Below are 23671 nucleotides of genomic sequence, written 5' to 3'. Positions count from 1 at the left end.
TTATTTACAAATATTTCAGCCAGTTATATTTTAGAAAAACTTATGTTTTGAAGAAGAATAAAAGAATAAAAGTGTAATTCAGCAATTTTAGACACACTGATCAGAAATTTTAAACACACCGATGCTTTGCTGTTCCTTGGAGGTATTTTTAGTGTTGGCTTTTCCTTTTCTGGAAGCTTCTAATGTAACAATACCTTGCACCACAGTGCTGATACAGGGATCAGTGATTCATTAAAAGCTAATCCATGAGACATTAGGTTTACAAGTGTCACAGACACATTAGATTTGAGAACAAGGAGGGACACAGTGGTGAAAGGATTGTCAAATATACAGAGAATATCCCCATAAGTGTATAATACCATTAGTTTTGCAGGAAAGCATTAGTTCTGAAAATTAATTTTGTATGTGTAATTACTGGTCACAGCTCTTTAGGAAGTGGTATTATAGCAAGTTAGACTGAAATCAGTCAAAAGACGTTTTATTTACTTTTTGCCATTTGAGGTTAAGCAGCACTCCTTATATTCAGAAATCCCTACATCAGTAAAAAACCCACAAATATCATACATATCTAATCAGTCTAATAATTCTAATCAGTCTAATAATTCAGGTATCTTCACTTACATGTGATGTGCACAGGGCCCTTCAGACTAACTCTTGGCTAATTACTTCACTATGAATGTCAGTCAGTTACCTACAGGGTTTGATATAGTCTTTATAGAAAGAGAAAATGGCAGAAGCCGCTTTACTTTTCCTCCATGGATAGTCGGTAAAGATTCTCGCCCAAGTACTCCAGCCTCTCCCTTTGTTCCATATCCTGGTACAAGCCTTTGGGGACCTTGCTCAGGCCATAAACCAGGCCATACAGGCAGCCAGCGATGGACCCAGTAGCCGCGCTTTCTCCTGCAGGTTTAAGCACAATTGCAATGGTCTCTTGGTGTCACCTTCACATATACAACTAAAATACTGCGGTGCACAGAGAAGGAAATACTCCACACTGATGGAGTGTGGAGGGGGGGGGGGTGGAGGACATGTTGGGTCAGTTCAAAAAGCTGGCAGCACTGCATGTCCTGCCTCTGGCAGTGCAGGTGAGGATGCCTAGGGAAGAGAGCGATGCCAAGGCAAGCTCGTGGAGATGCCATTATGGTGTGCACTCCTGGGCTGGGAGCTCTCTTGTTTTCTGGAAAATCTACCGCAACACAGCAGCTCTCACAAGCAGCTAAACATTGGCAGGAAAAAAGGAGAGAAGAGTAGTTGCAGGAGTCTCTGCTATACAGCAAATGTCCTGGACTGGAGGGTGTCCCTTCCCTCCTTACAACACAGCATGGTGCTGCACATGCTTTAAAACATGCAGCCTTGGTGAGTAGCATTGATGCTCCGTGCATACCATGCTCTGCAGTGAGGCACTGTGAGCTTCCACCACTCCATCGGGGCAGGTGAGCAACCCAGAGCCCCTGCAAAGGGTCCACACCAGGCAGGGAGGAACAGGTGTTTGGGGGCTGGGGTCCTACCCCCCCAGCTATGCTGGCCCTCCTGAAAGCCTACAAAATGCATCTGCCAGTGAGAAAGTTATCTCTTGCACGAGAAAGTTATCTCTTGCACGAGAAAGTTATCTCTTGCACAAGAAAGTTATCTCTCATAAAGCTGTAAAGGTATTGCACTGTGTGCCTCTAAGTGCTCGATTTTGCCTGCCTGGCACTTGCTTGGCTGCTGTGCTATTTTTCTCCCTTTCTTGGTTGTTTTGCCAAAGGTGCTTGTGTTTTGGCAGAAGAAGATGTCAGTCCTTTAGTAAGCCATACTGGATTTACTACTCATGAGATGCAGATGGAGCAACATTTGAAAAGTGCCATAAACAGCTTGTGTGGCAACTGCCTCCCCAGGAATGGGGTTTAGAGGATAAAACCAGAGGTGAGGATGTAACAGACAACAAGGCAAATTGGCCAACAGAGGCAGCTGACAGCCAGGAGTGCTTTATCCCACCCCTGGTGAGGGAGCAGGGAGCGGGAGACACAGGGGACCCTCACCTCCGTGGAACATGGAGCGGTTGCAGAGCTCTGTCCAGTCCCCGCCGCAGCCCAGCAGGGCATCGTACGCGATCATGGGGGCGTCGTGGCCTCGCCTTCCCCCTCGGCCCTCAGAGCTCCACCGCCTGTACGTCTGTGGGAGAGACAGCACTGTCAGGGTAGGGCACTGGAAATGGGGGCACGGGGCACTGGGCCACACCAGGGCGGTGTCTCCCCTGCTTAGTGGGAATAGCCCATGGGGCAGGGAAAGGGCATAGGCAGCTGTGCTGCCGGCACCGCTGCTTGTGGCACAGGATGGGCTGGTACAGCGGCAGCCGCAGCCTTGGCGATGCCTGAGGTGCAGGTATAAACCTGCACTCCAGCTTAATGCACAGAGTTCTTGGCAGGCAGAGAAGCTGGTTTGATTTAAGCAAGCCAAGAATGCTGAAAAGCAGATCAAGATAGATTTCAGGTTCACATCCTAGAAATTCCTTATCACATCCTAGAAATTCCTTATCATTTAAAAAATTTAGGTTGGTAAGGACTTACTTTGTCAGTCCTCTTCCTGCTTCTGGGAAATAGCTCAGCTTTTCTTGTTGCACGTTTACAAATGTTTTCATTAGCTAAGTTTTCATGTGAGGTCAGTAATTTTTTTAGGGGCTTAATTTCAGACTATGTTCATTCAAGCCCCCTTTGTCTTTTTCTTGCCAAGCCTTTTTTCCTCCTCTTCTACAAGCATTTGTTGAACAAAAGGGAAAATAATTTGCAAATGTAAGAAACATTTCTTCTCCAGAAGAAGAAAGAAGAAAAAAGAACTCCAAACCCACAGTGGGGTTTGCAAAGGAAAACTGGATTTTCTCTAGAGGCGGTACCTCCAAAACTCTATTTTTCCTGCCCCAAATCCCCAAATTAACTCAACACTGACAAATTTATGATTAAAAAATACCTTCCTATTAAGAAATGGCCAGCTTTTTCTCCAGAACTTTAAGTTACGTTATGTCAAGTGCAATTGTTGCTGCTTGGCTGGCTCTTGGCTTCTGCTACAGCTGTGAAGGGTTTTCATTTCTCTCTATTCACTTTCACCTCAGCCATTTCATACTTGGTTGTGGTTTATCTGCACACACTCTAACATGGCAGAGCTGGACTACAGCTTCACTCTGCTGCTTTCTTTTTCTTTTACAATTCAGAGAGCATTTATGCCTTCGTGCTGTTCTCTGCCACATGCAAATTTTCAGCCTTACTGATGCAGTTTGGACACTGGTGGAACAGCACTGACTCCTGTGCAATACTACCAAAAGCAAGGGGGCTCAGAGTGGAGTTGCTATTCTGGGTGTCCAGCCAGGCAGCTCAAGTGTCGCTCCATTTAGTCCTGCAGGTCGCTGATGTTCTGCACACATCTGATGTCATCTTGCTGAAACGACTCTACATTAGGGATAATTGTCTTCCGTACTTTACCTGGAGGGACTTAACTGCACCAAGGCAGCACTTCTCAAACATTTTCCTTCCCCTTTCAACTGCAGCACCTTTGTGCTGCCCTGTGCTGTGGCACCAGCCCAGCTTCCCTCGGGTGGGCCGGCAAGGACTTGGTACTTGGATGGGGTGTCAATATGCGCTCTCTCATGCTGAAGGCATTGAGCTGCTGCCAAGCCCGGGAGGTAATTCACACATCTCCTCCTTGCTGTCAACCCCTGCCGCCAGTAGTTACAGCTGCCTCTGACTTTCTCACCCTTCAGGATCTGACCTGTTGCTGGCTAGCACTCCCTTTCTATTCCTTTTCTTTTTCCCTGAGTCCTCTCACAGTGTTGGTTTAATCAGCTCCACCTTAGGAGAACAGGGTCCTCAGAGTCTAATTAGCCTGGATGACTTTGTTTTGTTCTTCCCTCATTTTGCTTACATTGAGTCCAGGACAGGAAGCAAGCCAGGAGAGTGTTTTGTTTGCAGAAGCAAAGCTTATCCCAAGTGTGGAGCAATATCTGCCTATTCAGTGAGTATCTAACATCTTCCAAATGCACGCCACTGAAAAATGATTTATTCTACATTGGCCTATCTTGTATTTATGCATTCAAGAAGGAGTAATTTATCTTTCATCCTCATTTCTCTTGTTATCCCCAAATTTAAGCTGTATACCAGCTTATACAGAATATGGTCTTTTCTGCTAAGCATGTTAAGGTGTGATTTCTTTTAGGAAGGGACATTGTCTTTGCAACATGCTCAGATCAATCCAAGCTACGTTAGAGGGCTTCACTTTTGCATACATCCGACACTGTGCCTGCAGAAAGGTGCACCTGGCCAAGCAGGAACATGCATATGGTGACCTGTTGGCAAGAGTGGTGCCAGATGCCGGTGCTTTATTAATTAAATGTGTAAAGGCAAGGGGCTATACTCCTAGACCCAAGGGGACAGTTTGTCTGGATACCCCTCCTGGGAAAAAGGCAGGCAGAAGGGTTACCTTCTCAGTTATTCCTTCCATAGCTATTAACACGCAAATGAAGTGTCTTGACTTCTGCCAGGCTATGATCTCCAGCTGGCGGTGGAGTCTGAGAGTCAAACAACATTTTTCCTTTCTTGTTTGTTCATCTAAATAAATAGCTCGATAGGGCAAAATAGTTGGGCTAGGGAAATGACAGTAAATTTTGCTTCTATGTTAGGAATTCATGCGGTTCTTTCTTGAAATGATAATGGGGAAATAATGATTGGTTTAATCTCTCCTAAAGCTCTGCTAAGACTCCAGTAGTATTGGAAAGAATAAAAAAATTAGTAGCAAATTCATGGCACTGAATCAGTAAAATAAACCTGGAAGAGATTCTATTCTTTATGGTTAGAGTGAGCAATTTCTTATTATCCTCAGTCAATCTGACTTCCATTGGCACATTTCACTTCATAGATAACCATCTAAAAATACACAAAGTGACTTCTCAGAATAGAATTATGCTTTAATAGTCTGGAAAAAAAAGGATTGATTAATGGGAAAAGGTGACAAGAACCACATACTTATTGCTTAGCTGCTAAGTGGAGAGCTTTGGGAGGTGCCAGCACATATCAGATAGCTGTAAACACCAGGGAAGAAGACACATTATTTCTCTCGAGTTAAGAAGGTATAAGCAGAAGTCATGAGGCAAAGGAAAGATCATGTACACTATAAAATAGTATCTCATGGGATATGGGGAAACACCATCTCTCAAGACACTTAAAACTCGCTTGGGCACAGCCCATGTTGGCAGAGAATCACTTAGGATGTCTGTCTTCTGCTCAGAGGACCACAAAATGATAGAATGCTTTAGAGTGGAAGGGGCCTTAAAGATCACCGAGTTCCATTCCCCCTGCCATGGGCAGGGACACTCTCCACTAGACATAACCAAATCCAGCTTCTCATACCTGGGGGGATTTCTGTGGGACTTTGGCCACAGTTCCATAAGGCTTTAATGAGAGCCCCAGGCAAGACATTTGCTTTTTCCACCCTCAGATAGCCATAGTTTATGTTTTGTACATGCTCTGGGCACCAGATCATTGACTTTGCCTCTCTATTTGCAGCAACCTCAAGACTGGTGGCAACTGCTTTTTAAAAATTATTTATTTATTTATTTATTTATTACACTAAGATAGGAGTTGTTATTCCTTTCTTGAAATTTCAGAAAAAAAATAAAACCTTTCTGACTACTCTGGCACTGAAATCAGTTGAAAAATAGTGGTGTATCTCTTTGAAAATGCCTCTCTCAGTTCAGCGTCTTCCCAAGAGCTTTTGGAAGGTGCAATTACCTTTTCTCTCTCCTCTGCGTCATAGTTGTCTGGAAAGACAGGTTGATTCTGATTTTCCTCATTGATTTCTCTCTCCTCCAAATAAAACTGCCACTTGGCTTCGAAGTAAAACCAGTGCTCCTGATATTCTGAAGGTAAAAGAAATTTAATGATGCAATATATCTCCATAACATTTTCAGTTCTACATTAATAAAGTATTGACTGACATGAAAACCCAGGTATTTTACAATAGAGTTCTGCAAATGTACTAAGTATGCATTTTAATATGGAGTGGGACATCTACTTGGAAACAGAGGATGTGAATTAAGAAAATACTTTCAGAATTTTGTGTTATTTTAATGGTATATTAAAATTACATTAAGATATATCAAGATGAAATTTTAAGAGAATTTACTGAAGAGTACTCCAAGGAAAAGATAACAGAGAAAAAAATCAACTCTATGCTAAGGTTTTTTTTCTTTTATTATGATTAAAGAATATCTAAAAATGCTTCCATGTCCTAAATACAAGTTGCCACCTACCTCAGTTATCAGTTTTTGGTAAATAAAATAAATTCTCCAGTATTCCTGTTCTATTTTCACAATATTTCTTGTGTGATCTTTCATGAAAAGGCAGATAGGAAAGGCCAGATTTTCCATTTGCATATATTATAATGCATATCAAATGTAGTAAACAAATAAATAACACACACATCTGCTATCTGTGCTCATAGAAATAAGCCTTTTTTAATAACGGCCTTCTCCTTTTATTCTGTCGCTTTGGGAAGTGATCTCTAATCATGCTTAACATTCCGTGTATAAATGATCTTAATAAATTTAGTTTTTTTGCAAGCCAATGCTCTGGTTCACCCTTTTTATAAAGGCCTAAAAAGGCTCCTAATTCAGTCTCACTGAGCTGTCAAGCATATAACATGCACCTGCCTGCAAAACTGAGGCTTGTAGGAAACTCTGCTTGGCAAACTGATGAGAGTAAGGAGTTAGAAAACATGAGATGGACCAGAATGCTAAGTATGCCAAGGCAAGCTAGCAATTTGGTATGAGACTATTGATGTAAAATAAATTCAAGCATTCCTGCTTTTTCCCTCTCTCCTGCTTGGCCACTCAGGGGTGGGCTGCAAGTGGCTGAGGAACACACACACAACCAAACCATTCCTCTGAAGGATGTCATCTGATTTTGCTTCTTTTCCTAAAATGCCATACAAGTGACCCTCTTTGGCAATTATGACATTAAAGTAGAGTTTTTTTGTAAAAAAAAAATCCAACAGCTCTGTAGACCTGGTACTTTCGCAAGGTTGCCAGTGCCACAGCCCCAGACAGTGATGAGCCTTCAGCCACGTGCTTGATACTCCTGGGAATGCCCAGCTGCCCTTTTTCTGAGTACATGACCCAGTTTGGCCTGATTACAAGGAAATCATTCACCAGCTCTAAGAAAGGGAAGGTGTTTAGAAAAACAGAGCAAAAGTGCACTCAGAGCCATCAGGCCAGGGAGAGCATGTAGAGGAAAACAAAGCAAATGTTGTTAGTTGAAGTAAACTATGGACACCCCCTCCAGCAGCTCATTACAGTCGGTTTTAGAAATGCGGGTGACCTGACAGGTTTCTTTCCCTTTTTCTTCCCCCCCTGCCCCACCATTTCCCCCATAACCATAAATGCCTCAAAAGTGAATGTTTTCTATGTTTAACAAGCAAGGAAGTGTGATTGTCCCACAGGCTCAGAAACAGAGGTATTGAGCAGTTGCAGGAGATTTTGGCTGTGTGGACCTGTAGCATGGTTAGAAATCCCATGCCATTAACCCTATCAAGGCTTTGCACCATCCCTTGAGCCGAGACAACATGACAGTCACTCTCAGGTCCATGGAACTATCTGGCAAGTAATTGCAATTGGATATCAGAGAGGGGTGTTGAGTCGAACTCTCTGTGACATGGATAACAAACACAGTGTTTGTTATCCTTGGGGGTAATACAGCTAAAATAGCATTTTCTAAAACTGGAGGACTGTGTTTGGCAAGATTTCTTTGCAGCACATCTCACCAGCCAAGGAGCTTAACATTAATGCAGGACACTTTTCCCGATACCAAAATAGGACGAAGCTCAACAATACAGGCACTAGCCTCAGAAGTCCAACACGCATACCTCCACGCCAAGGGGTCCTGCTTGGGTGGAGTGACAGGGGCCTGCTGCAAAGCCACTCAGAGAGACACTCACTCACATTAATCCTGCACCTGCTCCTCATAGGTCTCTGCTAAAAAAATCCTGGTGTGCAATGAGGCACAGATGAAAATGCAGGGTGTTTCAGGAAGGCTTCCTGGTGCTCCTTTCAGACTGTAAAGCAGCAGCTTTCCTTCATGGGTAAATTTTACTTTCTGAGTGATCTTGAGTAAAGATTTCCATTGAGTTCAATCTTTCTCAACAGCTGTCCCTTAATATCTTTCTTCAGTGTTTCAATGTAATGATTCTCGTCTGTTCATGACAGGTCTCACTGTTACAAACACATCACTCTGGGGTAAGAGTGGACTCAAACACCTTAGCCCCAGAGTCCACATGCATTAGTAGCAAAAATAAAGTAGTAATATCAAATTCAGTAGTTATGTGACACTCAGTTGTTTTAAAACAAGGATACAACAGGCTGTATCTTAAATGTTTGTCAGAAAAGAAACAAGTAAAATCTGAATTTGTGATCAAATTCTAACTCTTGGTCAGGCGGCATCTGAAGGTGAAATTTTTCTGGCAAGATGAGGAGAGTCAGTGATTTTTCTTATGGAAAATATTGGACTGTACTCATTGATGGAAGGCATCTGAATAATTAATACGTCAGCAGTCAGTTTGCCTAATTACCTGCTGAATATAATCACCTTCCTACCCCCACCCAGCAATTTTGGAAGACTTCCTGAAAACAAAACTGGGCAGTAGGGCATTGTCATTGCTATTTCTCTTTGTATTTTTGCCACCAATATACCAGGCAGAAGAAGGTGGCACCACCTACGAAGAGCTAACTTCTGTGAGCAGAGAAAGCAGGAGGACAACCTGGGGAGAGAGCAGAAGGGGAAAGCAGCAAGATGGAAAGACTAGGGAGTGATGTTTCTTCGGTGCCTTCCTAGCTAAACACAGTTTTGAGAAAATAATCTTTTTTTGATTTAGACTCCTTACCTGCCATGTGACGAATGGTCTTCTTGCAGTACTCTTCGGCCATCGGCACAACCTTCATCATCTCTCTTCCCCACTGCACAAGCGGTTTCCCTTGTATTGCGTATGCCACAAAGAGAGCTGTGCATAGGGACCCTAGAAATCCTGGAATTCACAAATAACAAGGATTACTAATGTGCAGTCTGTGCTGGTACCATCCTTACCTTGTTCCTCATAAAATCATCAGTGCAATGCCTCATGGCTGTCAGGTAGACCGATGAATGTACATAACTGATCTCCGCCTGTTTGCAGGCTGACCTGTGGCATGTCAAGATCAGTGGCAACTGCTGGTTTATGACTTATCTTATTCAGAAGGGAGCTTGTGTTCTCTGTGGTGTAACGTGACAGAAATTGAGGTAGGGGTCAAAAATAAACATCTCCCACCGATGTGATGCTGAAAATCTAATTGAAGTCACATGAAATAATTGACTTGCACAAAGTGATACAATTACAAGCTATATCATCTTGCTTACAGAAACATCCAGCCTAAGAGCAGTGGTTATTAGATCTAACACTATTTCTGTCTCATTTTACTCTAAGGGGACAAGCCCATGTCCCCTTAGAGAAAAGAAGCAATTGTCCAAAAAGACATACCATCTGCCTCCTTAGTTAAGTCTTCTACTTTGGTTACAAATATTGTAATATTGTAAATATTACAACAGTTGTAACTGTTGATGGGCATGCAACACTTCCATGACATCAGAAACAGAGGGGCTCATTTCTCATATTTGCTTGTACTCTTGACATTCTGTTAAAGGCAACAAAACCAACCCAGTGCAGCGTGCCAAAGAAGTTCAAGAAAACAACTCAGTCATTTAAATAAATCCCAGGTGAGCAAAGTATTGATGTGTGTGCTTCTCCAGGGTTATGGGTCCAAAAGCATTCACTCATGCGTAGAGGTAAGCATGAACTTTGTGTGTTTCACTGAAGGTAAAACCACATTCTTTTAGGAGGTTACAAGTCCGGATGAGATGATTACCAATTCTCTCTGCCAGAAGACCTGCAATACTAGGTCAGGCTCAAGACACATCTAAACAGAATCCAATAGATGCTTTCATAAAGAATAAAAGCCCAGGTAGAGCCAGCTCAAAGGGTCTCAGAAAGACATCATCTAGCTCAGATGCCACAAAGATCCTTGAGTGCCATATTGCCATTAGGGTGGCAGCAGAGGGTTTAGAGGGTGAATCAAAGGACTAGCAGGGGGCAGTGGAATAAGTCAGCACAGAGGGTGGTAGAGACTGGGGTGTGTCCTGAGGGTTTTCAGGGGGCTGGCAGTCTCCTCCTGCCCACTCCCCAGGCTGCCTGTCCCCCTGCTGCTGCTGCCTTGCTCGCCCTAGTCATGGCAGCCCTCACATAGCCTGCTGTCCCTCACTGGGGAAGAAAGTAAGCCCTGGCCAAGGTTTCTGGCTCTGCAAGTAATGGCAGTACAGAGTGAGCCTAAATTGGTTTGGCTTCTCCATTCCCCAGAGCTCCTAGGCTAGCTTAGGGACAATTTTAATTATACAGCTTGATTGCTTTTGACAGTGGTAGCCCTTCTCCTCCACTTGGCCTGGTCCCCTTTGAACCCAGGCATGTCTGTAGACTTTGCAGCTGCCTTTAGCACTGAGGTCTGAGTGCTGACTAGGCACAACATGGGGAAGTATTTCCTTTGTTTGCTTGTTTCAGTCCTGACTGACACGTCAGTTGGGTTTTCTCAGTCTTTGAGTTACGATGATCACAACTGACATTTCACTGGCACCTTTCAGGGTGGTAGTGAGGTACATGGTGGCCCTTCCACTGCTCTCCTCCCTGCCTCCCCACTTTTCCCAGCTGAAGAGTCCTTTCCTTCTGGATATAATTTCTCCTTGTATGGAAGGTTCCTGATCACTTGAATCCTCTGTGCTGCCTTTTTCTGGGACTTATAAGCCCTTTCTGAGGTGAGAGACCCAGACTGCAAGCAGCCTTACTGCTGCTAATGCACTGTGGACTTTACACACCAGCTAAATGATATTTTCTGATTTGTTTGAATCCTTTTCCTTTAATTTTATGCCATCCTGATGGCTTTTCTGACTGCTTCATAGCACTGAGTGTGTTGAACATGTCACTATTCATTATGGTTTTATTTATTGCTCTCTAAAGCAGACAAAATGAATACATGCTTACATAGCATAAAATTATCAAAATGACAGACCTGAATATTCAAAACAACATTAAATCTACTTATTTATGTTTTGTTCAGAAAACATTTGTATCCTAATGATTGTATCCTAAAATACGTGGAGTTAGATTTTTTTGGCTTCCTACATTTACCTACAGTGATTGGATATGACAAAACCTGCCAAGAGAAAAATGTTATTATCCCCTGAACCATAAACTTGCATGATAACAGTGAGCCATCTAGATCTACACGACTCCTAAAACTCAATCAGGGCAAGTAACATGAATATGCTTTGGGCAAGGCAGGTTGTGTTTAGTTACTTGGATTTCAGGAGAGAAAACAACCATGCCTGCGAATGCTGTCTGCTTAATATACAAGCAAATATATAAGCCTGTATAAGTAATATGTATGTCTTATATTATCCAAGCAAAATTCAAACTGAGGCATTACAGTTTGCAAAGCAGAAGCAGTTTAACCAGGTGAATTCACAGGAGCCACATTAGTCCCTGCAGAATTGAAAAGCCACCTCAGGGATGTCAGGGTGCTGACAGGTCAGTAGATAATACCTGTGGGATGGTTATGAGTCATTCGTCCACATTCAATGCTCACTTCAATAAGGGATTCCAGCCTTTCCGGCTTCCAGTATCGCATTCCTAAACACATGGCTTTTGTGGATGCTCCAAATCCAGAACCTAAAGTAAAAAAATAATGCCAAGCACTTAAAAGAGGTGGATGTCACACAAATATGTTGATAAAATGTGAAACAAGCACACTTTATTAATTCAACTCATATGCGTGAAAGGAACTCCTCAGGGAACAGGAAATTACCATGCAAAACAAGTTACAAGTTTTGAAATTTTCTTGTGAGGAGTTTTGCTCCTACACAGGTATATTCCAATATTCTCAAGTGCTACAAAGAGCATAGTGGGTTCAGAAAGCAGTGTGCTCTCTTGGTCACAGCACTTGAGCACAAACCCTCATCTCATCTCTACTCATTCTTGGCTGACACTGCTGTTTTGCTTGCTCCAGGTGCCAGCACTACAGCCTGCACTTACTGAGCTTGGTTTTGGGAATGTCTGCCTCGTGCAGCACAGAATTTATTTATTGAATAACTAATTCAGAATTTCTTTTAATTCTCAGCACTGAGTGCATGATCCCAGGTGTTCACCTTTTAAACGCTTAATTGAATGGAGAGTTAAATTTACTAATGAGTTTCTCTGCAGTACTTATCACAGTAATATCAGGATCCCACAGAAGTTTTAATGAGCTTATCTTCACAAGGCACCAGTGAGGTGATTATCTCCTCTTTGCAGCTGGTGAGCCAATGCCCAAAAAAGCATTAACTCATTGCAGGCACCCATTCTGAGATGGTTAGGCTTCAATTTTTCAAAGTACTTGGCATTTTTCAGCACTGTCTTTGCTCAGTCACACTTCCCAGTGACCTTGGGAATAGCTGAGAGCAACCAGCATTTCTCCACTTGGTCCCTGGAAGATAAGGGGTATATTTATGCCACCTAATTTTAGCCTATGTGGAACCTGCATTAGGAGCACAGTCTCCCTATGTTTCCCAGATAGGCAGCATGGAGAAGGACTGTGTGTGTCCATTGGTGTGTACAATGCCAGAGTGAATTGAAGCAGCAGATGCCAAGGAACCAGGGTCAGTGCTTTCAGTCTCTTTTCTGGAGAAGAGCCCTCAGCTGCTCCCATGGACTGTACCTGCTGTGGGTGCAGAGCATCAGGGCCTCTCTTGGAACACTGCTTGCCATGTACTTTTATCCCAAGTGTCTTCAGTTCCAGTGCCCTAGGACTGTGAGTGTGATCCAAGTGTCGTAGTGGAGGTGGCAGGAAGATCTACTTCAAGTCAAACTGAAGCCTGAGCCAAGCTAACTTAAGCCACCCACTGGCATTTCCAGGTGCAATATCTGAATTTTCCTCTTAAGAAAAGAGCTCTTCTCCTCTCAGAGCAGCTATCTTGAGTGAGCACCCTGGCTAGCTGATCTATTTAGGTTAGCTGAAGAAAGCTCTTCCCTTCCTCCTCAGAGTCTAATGTGCAAATTCTGCGTGCAGTAACTCTTCAAAAAAAGGCCAAACACCTGATAAATGTGACATGAAAGGCTTTTCAGAATGCCATCTTATTCTCTGCAGGCTCAGATCCTGATTCCTTATCCCTGCTAGCCTTTCAAGCCTTTCTGGGACCCTCTCCAGAATAACCTTTGGCCATTGCTCCTGGTGAAAAGGCTGGATACTTGTCCTGCAAATGGTGTGTTTGTTGGTCTTCACATATGCTGCAGGAGCCAGGAGCAGATAAAACTGTCTGCCTATCCCGCAGATCACACAGAACCTCAAGGAAAAGTCCAGAAAGAAATCCAGTCTTCCAGGGTACCAATTGTCTTAACTGGGAGAAAATATCTTCTCCTGACTGCAAGACCAAACCCTTAACTAAATCATCCACTGCCATACAGCAGCAGATGAGAGTCTTCTTCACTATGCAAACCTGAATCCTACAAATGACAGAATCCATTATGTTTATTCAAGAAAGAGGGTTGTGCTACACAAAGCTGCTAATTAAATACCATTTCTCTGTCTATCCAAAGTGGAGGATGTACTACAATAATCTGCCCGCTGGTCTGAAGTAGCTTGTATTTGCAACTTCACTGTGTTTCTCTAGTCTATGAATTTACATTAAAACCTTCTGCAGAATTAGACAAGCATACTCAGTAACAAAAAATTCGGTCACATGAAGTAACAGTAAAGCCAGACAGGGCTTCAGGTGATTAGCAGCTCTTAGCTCCCGTGTCTCAGTGTCTACCATTTGAATCAAAGACGTAAGGGACACTGAGACTAGTCCAAGCAACAGGAGAGACATGTGTAAGAACATAAGGACTGTCCTCCATGATCAGACTAAAGGTCAACCCAACTTACCATGTCTGACACTGGCCAATGAAGAGGATACTCAAGAAAGAGTAAAAGAAAAGTACTATTACCCCTTGTACTAACTAAGCTTCTGACAATTTGTCTCCCTGATCCAGGCAGCTGGCTATTCATCTTTCTGCTTGATAACCCCTGAAGGGTTTCCCTTGGTTGAACTTGCCCAGCTCTTTTTTGAACTCATGAGAACTGTAGCATCTGCAAATTGGCATTGGAAAATAGTTATGCATCCTAATTAGGTGCTCTGTGAAGAAGTCCTTCCTTTTACTTGCTTCGAGCTCATGGCTTCCTAGTTTCACTTGAAGTCCCTAGATGCTGTCCTGGAGGAGATAGTGAGGTTTTTGCTTTTCCTGTTCATGTTTCCAGTTATTTATGACTTTACAGCTCTCTATCATAATGTCTCAGACACCATAGCCCTTGGAAGCAGTTTTTTTATCCAACCATCTTTCCTCATATCCTTTCTACTTGTCTTTCATCCTTGTGGCAGGAGGGAGGGATCAGATCATATACAATAGTCAAGAAACAGTGGATATGGATTTATATAGTGGTGCAAACATATTTTGTGTTTTGTTGTCTGTTCCTTTCATGGTCATTTCTAATAGTCTAATTGTTTTCTGGCTCTTACGCAGCACTGAAATGATGTTCTTGTAGAACTACTATAGCTCCATGATCCCCTCCCTGAGTGGCATCTGAATAAAAACTGCATCTATGTATATTAAATTAGGATTTCCCACTCGCCCATGTATGACTTCTCATTTATGTGCATTGTATTTGGTTCTGCTGCTGTGCCACACAGTTGTGCATCACTGAGCATCTTTTACAGCTCTGCATCGTGTTGTCTTTGACTTTGTTGACCTGCTATGCACTTGCATTTCCAGATAGTTTGTGGACATGTTGAACAATAGAGGTCACAAAAGATGTGCTGACACCTCTTATTAATTAATTTTTATTGATGCACTATATTATTCTCTTTTAGGATGTAATACCTCACTGTGCTTTTCTTCACTCTACATCTGTAGAATAACAAAGATTAGGGTAATGGCTGCTAAGCCCTGAAGACAATGTGTCTTTTGTGACTACAGACCATTCTGCATGAGAACTTAGAATCTGGTACCTTTATCTCCTGTGCATCTGCAGCTTTTTCTCTTCATTTTCTCCCCCTCAACTTTCTGCATTTACCTCACACTTTTCCCTCATGCTCCTCTGCCTGTGCCAACAGCAAAAGGGCACTGTTCCCAAGTGCTTCTTGGAAGCCCAGCAGCTACAAAGGCCTCAGCCTGAAATTCACGATACAGGTGAATCTGTTAGGCTTCAGATTCAAGCTATTTGACTGGCCATTTGCTCTAAATTATAAACAAGCTCATAAAATGGAAGGTATTAGACAGTCTCGGGCAGGTCCTCAGGTGGTCACAGGAATCCCACCAGCCTCTAACATAACCCAGGTACTTCTGAAACCAGCGTGGCAATGAGCATGACATAAGGTGGCAAAGAGACACACCGGGTAGTTTGACTTAGGAATTCAGTTTGCTGACCACTCCTGCAAGAATTTGAGCAGAGAAGCATCATATAAGCAATGCAAAATTACCTAAGCTAAGATTTCACTGGTCCATGAAGGCTGGCACATAAATTATTGCTAGAAGCAAGATAAGATAGAATGACCACAGCAAATCAGCCTTTTGGTTCCAACTCATCCAAAATATAATCTGACTGCTAGGCATTCAATGCCTGTGGCATGGTTTTGCCTCAAGGAGAATTTTGTGAAAATATGATTAAAAGTTAATTATGTCCATAACAGCACCAAGTCCCATAGTAGACAGAACACCTCCCACTCAGTCACTGGTTCTTTTGCTCTCAGGGCAAAAAAAAAGACTTCTTGAGATGTTCAGGATGCAGGATGCTTATTTATTAGACCAGGTGGAGAAGGAGGTCTTTAGCTCTCAGGTCTCAAGGTAGGAATTAATTTTAGATCATTCTAGCCCAGAGTACCCCCAAAATCAGATAATTCATCACGGACAGCTGTGGAGGAGGAAGGCTAAAAGAAGGGATGTAGCTCCAATACAGCAATGGGCCGGGGACTGGCCATGCTCAACTGCTTATTGAGCAATGTTGAGAGCTGCTTGGGGCCAGGTGCAACTCCCACAATTATTTTGACCAAATTTTATCCACTATCAATCTGAAAACATGTGACAACTCCCAAAGGGACACTTTCTCAAATCCAACTGGCCGGTAGCAGGGTGGGCAGAATACACCCATTTTGCTTCCCAGCAGCTGTTGTGAGGAGCGGGGGACGAGTGAGAAATGCTTTTTGTGTCAGAGAAAACTGACTGTAGAGACCCAGAAATAGCCATGGCATTGTGCCACCGGATCTTTGCCTCGGTGCTGTAACAATATGCAGTTCTGTTGAGTGAGACCGATATGTACTACAGTGGCAGAGTGTCACACCAACACAGCACAACATCCCGGTGAGCTGCCACCGTTTCATGGCTGCCTGGGTCTACATCCTCTGTTGATGTAATGTCTCTACAGGCTTTCAAGATTAACTGCACTGGATGCATATGTGTTGTGCATACTTGTTATTTAACTTGAAGTGGAGATTTTATTCGTTGTAAATTATCATAAAGAGAGAGAAAGAGAAGGTCCGGGGTAGGTAGACCAGGCTAGGAGTATTAGGGATTATCGGCAAAATATAGTGATAGTTGTTAGCAGGGCATCCAACTGGAGAAAAGTCTCTGCTTTCCTTCCAGTAAACATTTTGGTGCTTAGAGCAATTTACAGGCTCGGCATTTTGTTTCAGATCTGGTATCACTGAAAATCCAAGTCTACAAATGTTTAAATGAAAAACGGCAGAAAATATTTCTTAAAATAACCATTAAACTCAAGGACAAAGATCTGGACCCTGAGGCACAGAGCCAAGGACAAAGTCTCTTTAAATAGATGTTAAAGAGGGAGGGGTTCGTTTAAGAGAGGACACGGTGCCCTACAGAAGGAATTCTTGGCAGATCTCTTGCCATCCTCAAGCAAACATGGAAATGTTTCAGGGGTGGTGGCCTTTGATGTCAAGGGGGAAAAGGAAACAATTTCCATATAGCCACAAACACTAAGAGCATGCATTATTCTAGCCAGGACCTATAAAAGGAAAGCGGTACCGTACCCTTTTCATTGAACGGCGTGTGCCAGGCGAGAAGGTAGTTGTCTGGTTTTAATTCCCTGCAGCCTTCGATGGTGGCGGGGTCTGGCCGCCTGCCTGAGAGCTTGTCAAGAGCATCCACGTACCGTTTTACCAGCTCCCGGTACAGGTCTTCTAAACACCAGTAATCTGCTCAGGCGAGGGAAGAGAAGGTTGCTGTGTTTAGGCAGAAGAGCAAGAGACCATGGAAAACATGCAAGTAAGCTCACTATACATTTAAGAAATATTTCTGTTTCCACTTCCAATACACCAAGTCATATTTCTGGTGCCACCATCAACACGTTCTTACGCACCATGGGAGTGGGCTGGAGGGAGAATGATCTTCACTCTCAGTTCTTGTCTTTCCCTCAGTACCTTTCTACTTTTACTTCCTTCAACTGGAAATGTGAAGGCATTCTATTAATCAACAGTAGCTGCTCAGGGCCTATATTTAAGCTCTGTGGTGTGAAGTAATTACAGAGGTGTCCAGCTGTCAGGTGAGAGCATGGCTGCCATGGGGACTGAGAGAAGCCAGCTGTGCCTGGCTTGGCCCCTGCCTTTGCAGGTGTGAATCAAATCTAAAAATTAAGCCCTATTTCTTTTTTTTTTTTTTAAATTACCACATTACAGAATTACTTTAAGAGGTATGTATAACTCAATACAAAAGCAAATTAGTGACCTTTTTTTAATATATATTTTAAAGGTAATTTGTTTAAAATTTGTAAGTCTTTCATGCAGGGATGCCAAGACCTTATTTCAATACAGTATCAAGAACAGTGAGCTTTTACAAAAGATATTACAAAGATCAGTAAGAGTAGTAAATCCCTAAAGTCTGTAGCATTTCCAGCAGATTTCCCTCTGTAATAAGTTCACTAACAATATCTGTTAAGAGATTATTTTTACCAAGTCGTACAGTTTTGCCTAGAGAGGAACATATACTGTTAAACATATACTGTTTCTTCAGTATAGTTGCTTCTCTTGGCTGGTGTTGTGTATTGTTGGGCTTGAAGAGTCCTGCCTTTAGCTCTTGTTAAAGAAAACCTTCCACTGCCATCTATTACAGCAGTGTAGTCAGTGGGAACAAGGGATTTATCCACTTGTGTATTATCTATGTACTTAGAGAAACTCCATTTAATACTTTCTTTGATGCACAGATTGAATAATACAGCAGGGGAAGCTCCAAAAATATCTTTATTTTGTCAGAGGTGGTGAATTCTTGAAATCCACAGAAGCAGTTTAAGTTAAGAGAAAGTCTGGAATCCCAGAAGCCAGAGACACTCTGAAGTTACCAGTTACGCAGACAGGCAAATAAAGAAGATACAGGGAAGAACAAAGATTCCCCTCCTTTCACATAAAGTAATACCCTACCAGTTACACTGGCTGTCCCACATACAATCCTAAAGAAACAAGACACTTTCAAGCTGCCAGCTCTTTCCAGATTTAGGAGTCATGTGTCGCAGTTTATCCAGACGGGAGCCAGGAGCACGATTTACTGCCTGGTGGTTCCTACAGAAACCTTGTTCCCAGAGCCATTCTCCGTGTAGTCCAGCACCTCTGGCCTGCTCAAGCCCACCATGGTTCCCACACCTGGAGGCTGCTGTCTCAGCTGTCAATCAGACAGGCCCCTTCTTTAGAAATGAACTATTTTTTTATAACCCATGTCTAAGTCAGAGAGGAAAAGACTTTCCTTGCTGCAGGGATAGTTCCCCTGGATTTGATGATGCTGTTCTTGTTCCTCCCTTATGGGACAGATTCCTGCTGGAAGTGAATGTTTTGTTTATCCTTCACCGTTAGATCAGCCTTTCAGTTTGTGCACATGGTGGATTTGGGGATCACCAGCTCAGTCTGCAGCAGCATCCACAGTCCCAGCTGTTTCTGGCCATGACACTTCTGGGATGTCCTCCTTGCAGTCAGCAAGGTGCTGGCCAAAATCCCCTCGCCAGGTGAGAACTACCTTTGTCTTAACACAAGCATCCACCTCACGATTGGCTGCTGCCACAGGCTGGGATCTCCCCTGACGACAGTGCCCCAACAATGGGATAACACGGTGAGCCTAAGCCCTGGGCATGCTGGGCCCAGCCTGCAAGCATCCTGCAATTGGCTGCAGCTATGCAGCCAGGGGATGTGGTGGCCAGCAGGCAGCCAGCCAGGCAAACAGGATGTGCATGGAGCGGGGCAGCGAGGTACAGAGATATTTTTATTGCCTTTTTTTTTTTTTTCATTGGTAATGTTCCAGACACCCAATATATTCTTTAAAATCTCAGTCTCCACAGCAGTGAGGGCTGACTCCCCACTGCATGAGGAATGCAGGTCTCCAGGGCTGGTGGCAGCTGCTTTCAGCCTCACAGACCCACATTCACCTTCTTTAGCTTCGCTCTGTTGACGTGGTTGATTTGGCACACAGGCTGGGCCACAAACAAGTCCTGGAGCCTTTTCGTATCCCTCCTGCCAGGAAGAGACACTGCTGCAGGCAGGAGTGGTTCTTGTTTTCCTTGTGGGACATAGAGAGAAAGACTTGTTTTCTCCCCTTCGCCGATGTTACTGTGAAATGAATAGAATTCCCTACTCCATCTTGCTGTTTTCTCTCCAGACCATGAAAACACCTTTTTAAAATGCTTGATCAGGCCAAAGAAATGAGAGTGTAGGATAAACACAGCCAATGGAAATTATAGCTGAAACTTTTTTTCTTTGGAGCCACAGTCCTCCTGCTATATTTAAAAGTTAATTATTATTTTATTGTTAGTCTAACTGGCTTGATTAACCAGAAGTTATGGTTTTAGAGAGTTCAGTAAGCAAGAAACATATGATACGTATTTAATCATACCCTATATTCAGAAATATGCTAGTCATCTTTTTTCTTGATAGGCTGACATCTTGCCCTTATCTTTAGTGTATTAGCTACCCCTTAAACCATTGGTTAACTAATAGCCAAGTATGAAGGGCCCAACACACTCTTCAACTGATCTCTCTACGTACTAAATTTAGAGCACATTGGAGGCAGGCAGATAAAGCAGTGAAACAGGAGCACCAGGGAAATTTCATTGATGTGAATAATACTTAACAACATTGTGAGCTTCTGTTACTAGGAGTTGTGCAGTCTTACAAGTTTTCAGAGAAATTAGAAATATTTTTACAGAGATTAAAAAAAATTATTAATTCTGAAGAGGTAAAATGCTGCTGAGACTTCACTGTGTTCTGGTGTACTTTCTACAATCTTGACAGTTTCAGAAAGCTCTAGTTTGACGGGTAATGAGTCCTTATAAATACTGTCATATCTTAAAAAGGCTATACCTTAAGAAAAAACAAATGTTCTCTCTCAAACCATTGGGATTTTAGAAGGCACAGCTTACTAACTTCCACAATTCTGACAGACTTTACTATAAGCATAGTATGCTAGAATACTTTTTGGACTAAAGACATGGAACTGTCCTTATAAAGCAAATAATACTTTTCCTGGCCTTGCTGGTACAACCCTTTGTCTAAGGGGCAGAAGAAAGGAGACAGTGCTAGTGCTTTTAGCCTGAAAGCAGTATTAAGGTAACTCTATCCAGCCTGGAGTTCTGGACACAAACATGTTAAAAATGCACTTAGAAGAGTTCTTATCTTTTACAGATGAATCTCTAGTAGCTATATTATTTCCTGATGTATTCCAGCATACAGATAATACACTTGGCAATTATTTTTGTTACGCTGCACATGTGGTATTTTAGTCTTTAAGCTTTAACTAACTGTATATATCCAGAGAAAATAAAGGGAGAGCACCTCCAGTACAGAAATCAAGACTCACCAGTTTGTGTGATGGTCACAGGATTGTGCTCACGGAGGAGCCAAACTAATGCACATTATCATTCACATAAGCAGCATTTCTGACATGATTTCTCATGACTTCCCCAGCAATCAGGCTTATTCTAAGAAATGCAGCACCTTGACAGTTCTGTTCTTCTCCAGACTGTGCTCGCTAGTCCCGTCGTACCTACCTGTGATGACAGCCTCAGCTGTAGCCATGTGCATGAGCGTGTTGTCACTTACTGGCCACTTGTCGGAAGAGAGCACCAGGTTCTCAAGCCCTCCAATTTCCTTCAGCTCCTGCTGGATTTTTGCACCTAAGGCATTGTTTTCTCTGGAGAAATTGCGATAACCGAGAGCATCCCCTACCCCAGCCAGCACGAGCGCAGCCTTAAATTTATCCATCCCTGAGACACTTCCCACTTTCCTTCTGCCCAAGACAGCCACCGAATCTTGATCTTCCTTTGTTCCTTTGCCTTCGACTCAGCTCCCCTGACACTTTATATCAACCATTGTGTCACACCAAGAGCACTCTCTATAAGGCAAGGACTTCCTTTTCTGGCTCTGCAGATGCCATCTCTTGTCTGGGACCTGACGGAGAGGAAATATTTCATAACCCAGGGATTTTGCAGGGGCTTTGTTTAATGAAACTGTAAGAGCAGAACTGCAAAAGCCTCAATTCTGCAACCCAGCATAAAGCAAGCCAGGAGATCCTTAGCCCTACCCAGCACAAGTAACTCTACACCCAGAAAAACAGATGCCTCCACAGGGGTGCTTATTTATTCAATAACCTGTAAATTAGTATTTTTTCTCCTGCCCGTTTCTGATATGCTGAAGTCAACCTCCCTCTCAGGGACCACTCAGAAGGAAAGCCTGTTATAAAAGCAGTTTTTCGGACTCTGTACACACTAGAATGATGGATTAAGCAGTAAGAAATGTAGTCAAATGCAGATGACCTCTCCCATCTTTAATTGTGCTCTATGGTGATATTTTGTTAACAGCTTTCTTGTTCTGTTCCACCTAGTACAAGCATGTTCTGCTAATTTACTGCGCCCCTGGATAAACATTGACCAAAACACCAACTTCAGTTTCATGCCTTACTCCCTGGCAAAGAGTGACTTTTTCCTAAAGCCGAGCTCAGATGCAGCCCACACTTGGACTATGGAAGGAAACTATTTTGAAAGATGTATTTAAATGGCATCCTGTGAGTGTAAGCAAGTCCTAAAAACTCATACATTACTACTACTTTACAGACAGAAATACAAATGTAAATATAACATTAGGTAAATAAACAGAAAGCTTTGATTGACTTGACTGTACTTTTGATAAAGGATACCTGGGAAAAGGTCTTTGCTTTTCTTTGATCTTTTTCAGAGACCAATAATGATTGCTATTTAGATGGAAAAGGCCAGCAGTGTAAAGCATGCATCCTCCTAGCACTAAGTAATAAGCAGTTAATCATAGTCTGAGTTACTGACATGTGAAGAAATAGCACTGTACTTAATGCAGTTTTGGGACACAGAGAAGCATTGCCACACCTGTTCTGCATTATAGGAAATAAAGTGCCCAAAAGGTGAAAGTAGCCTCTGTTAGCACACACTAAACAGATCGGGACTTGGTTAATACAAGAGCTGAGTATTAAGAAAAGGACAGTGAGAGTGTTTTCACTGCTAGAAAGCAACATCTCTGCCCTGAAAAAGAAAAAAAGAAAAAAAGGCAATTATGCCTTAGGATGCCAGGGGCATCATGTAGGAACTGGAGAATATGCAGGGCCAAGCGTCCTACAGTGGGGCCATAGCCAGCCTGCTCTAGAGCTGGCTTGCCATGAACAGTGAGGATGCCAGCCCCTCTGCCCTGCATGGCTGTGGGAATAAGCATCATCTCCTACAACCAGGACATTTATGCAACGTAGAGGTAATCTTAGAGTCACCCCTGCACTGCTAGTTATCTCAGGTTCCACATGTCTGAAAGCAAACACTCAAGATGGAAAACTAAGGTCAGGACAGCTTAGAAAAACACACCAGGCAGAAGCATTGACATTGATTTCTCTGTTACAGGTCCATCCACCCGTCTGTGGCACCCACCTGTTCTCTATTCCTGCATAGCATCACGACTTGGAGGCACGTGGGAATTTGAGCTTGCAAAGCGAGGACAGGAGAAATCACCTGCTGAGGCACTGTGGTGAGCTAGTAAGGGCCTCACCAGATGGAAGGTTCCTTCTTGAAAATGGGCAAAGCTATTCTTAGTTTTCCATTTATCTTTTCCTTCTGAATGTGGCTGGCAGTTGCACTGCCCTTTTGCCTGCCGTGGACTTTATCCTGTTGCACACACAGTTGGCTGCTCATAACACAGCTCAAATTAGGAATAAAATCTTTGGCTTCAGAAATAAGGGTATAATAAAAACCCAGAGAAAAATTCAGGTAAGTTCTATTTTTCAACTCTACAAAATAGAACGTGCAACAAAGACATTTTTATTTAATTTATTAATTACATGTGATCTCCTTTTCATGTGGTACTTCCATCACCTGTGAGCTTTCTGGGCAGAGGTAGGCTAGACACATTGATAACTACTCCTACTCCCAACAAAGGAGAAAATTATTTGTAAAACATCATACTTACATGTCTTAAACAGAAACACAAGATAGTAACTCCATTAAGATGGAAAAGTAGTCACAACAGGAAAAAAACCCAACAAAACAAGCAGAGCTGACAACAAT

General features: G+C 42.9%; 1 protein-coding gene across 1 annotated transcript; it reads right to left on the bottom strand.

Annotated features, from left to right (window-relative positions):
• Window positions 1–462: 462 nt before the first annotated feature.
• On the bottom strand, window positions 463–21614 carry ADPRHL1 (ADP-ribosylhydrolase like 1). The gene is made up of 7 exons (XM_027884642.1): window positions 21146–21614; window positions 17154–17318; window positions 11641–11766; window positions 8902–9042; window positions 5757–5884; window positions 2022–2154; window positions 463–900 (listed from the first exon to the last, which is right to left on the bottom strand). The coding sequence occupies exons 1-7, from the start codon at window positions 21357–21359 to the stop codon at window positions 743–745; spliced, it is 1065 nt and encodes a 354-aa protein (XP_027740443.1). The 5' UTR covers window positions 21360–21614; the 3' UTR covers window positions 463–742.
• Window positions 21615–23671: the final 2057 nt, after the last annotated feature.

The sequence above is a fragment of the Empidonax traillii genome, unplaced genomic scaffold (genome assembly GCF_003031625.1).
Source record: "Empidonax traillii isolate 1590-97213 ecotype Southwest subspecies unplaced genomic scaffold, ASM303162v1 scaffold151:size923898, whole genome shotgun sequence".
Taxonomy (NCBI): Eukaryota; Metazoa; Chordata; class Aves; order Passeriformes; family Tyrannidae; genus Empidonax; species Empidonax traillii.
This window is presented reverse-complemented; position numbering and strand designations above follow the sequence as displayed.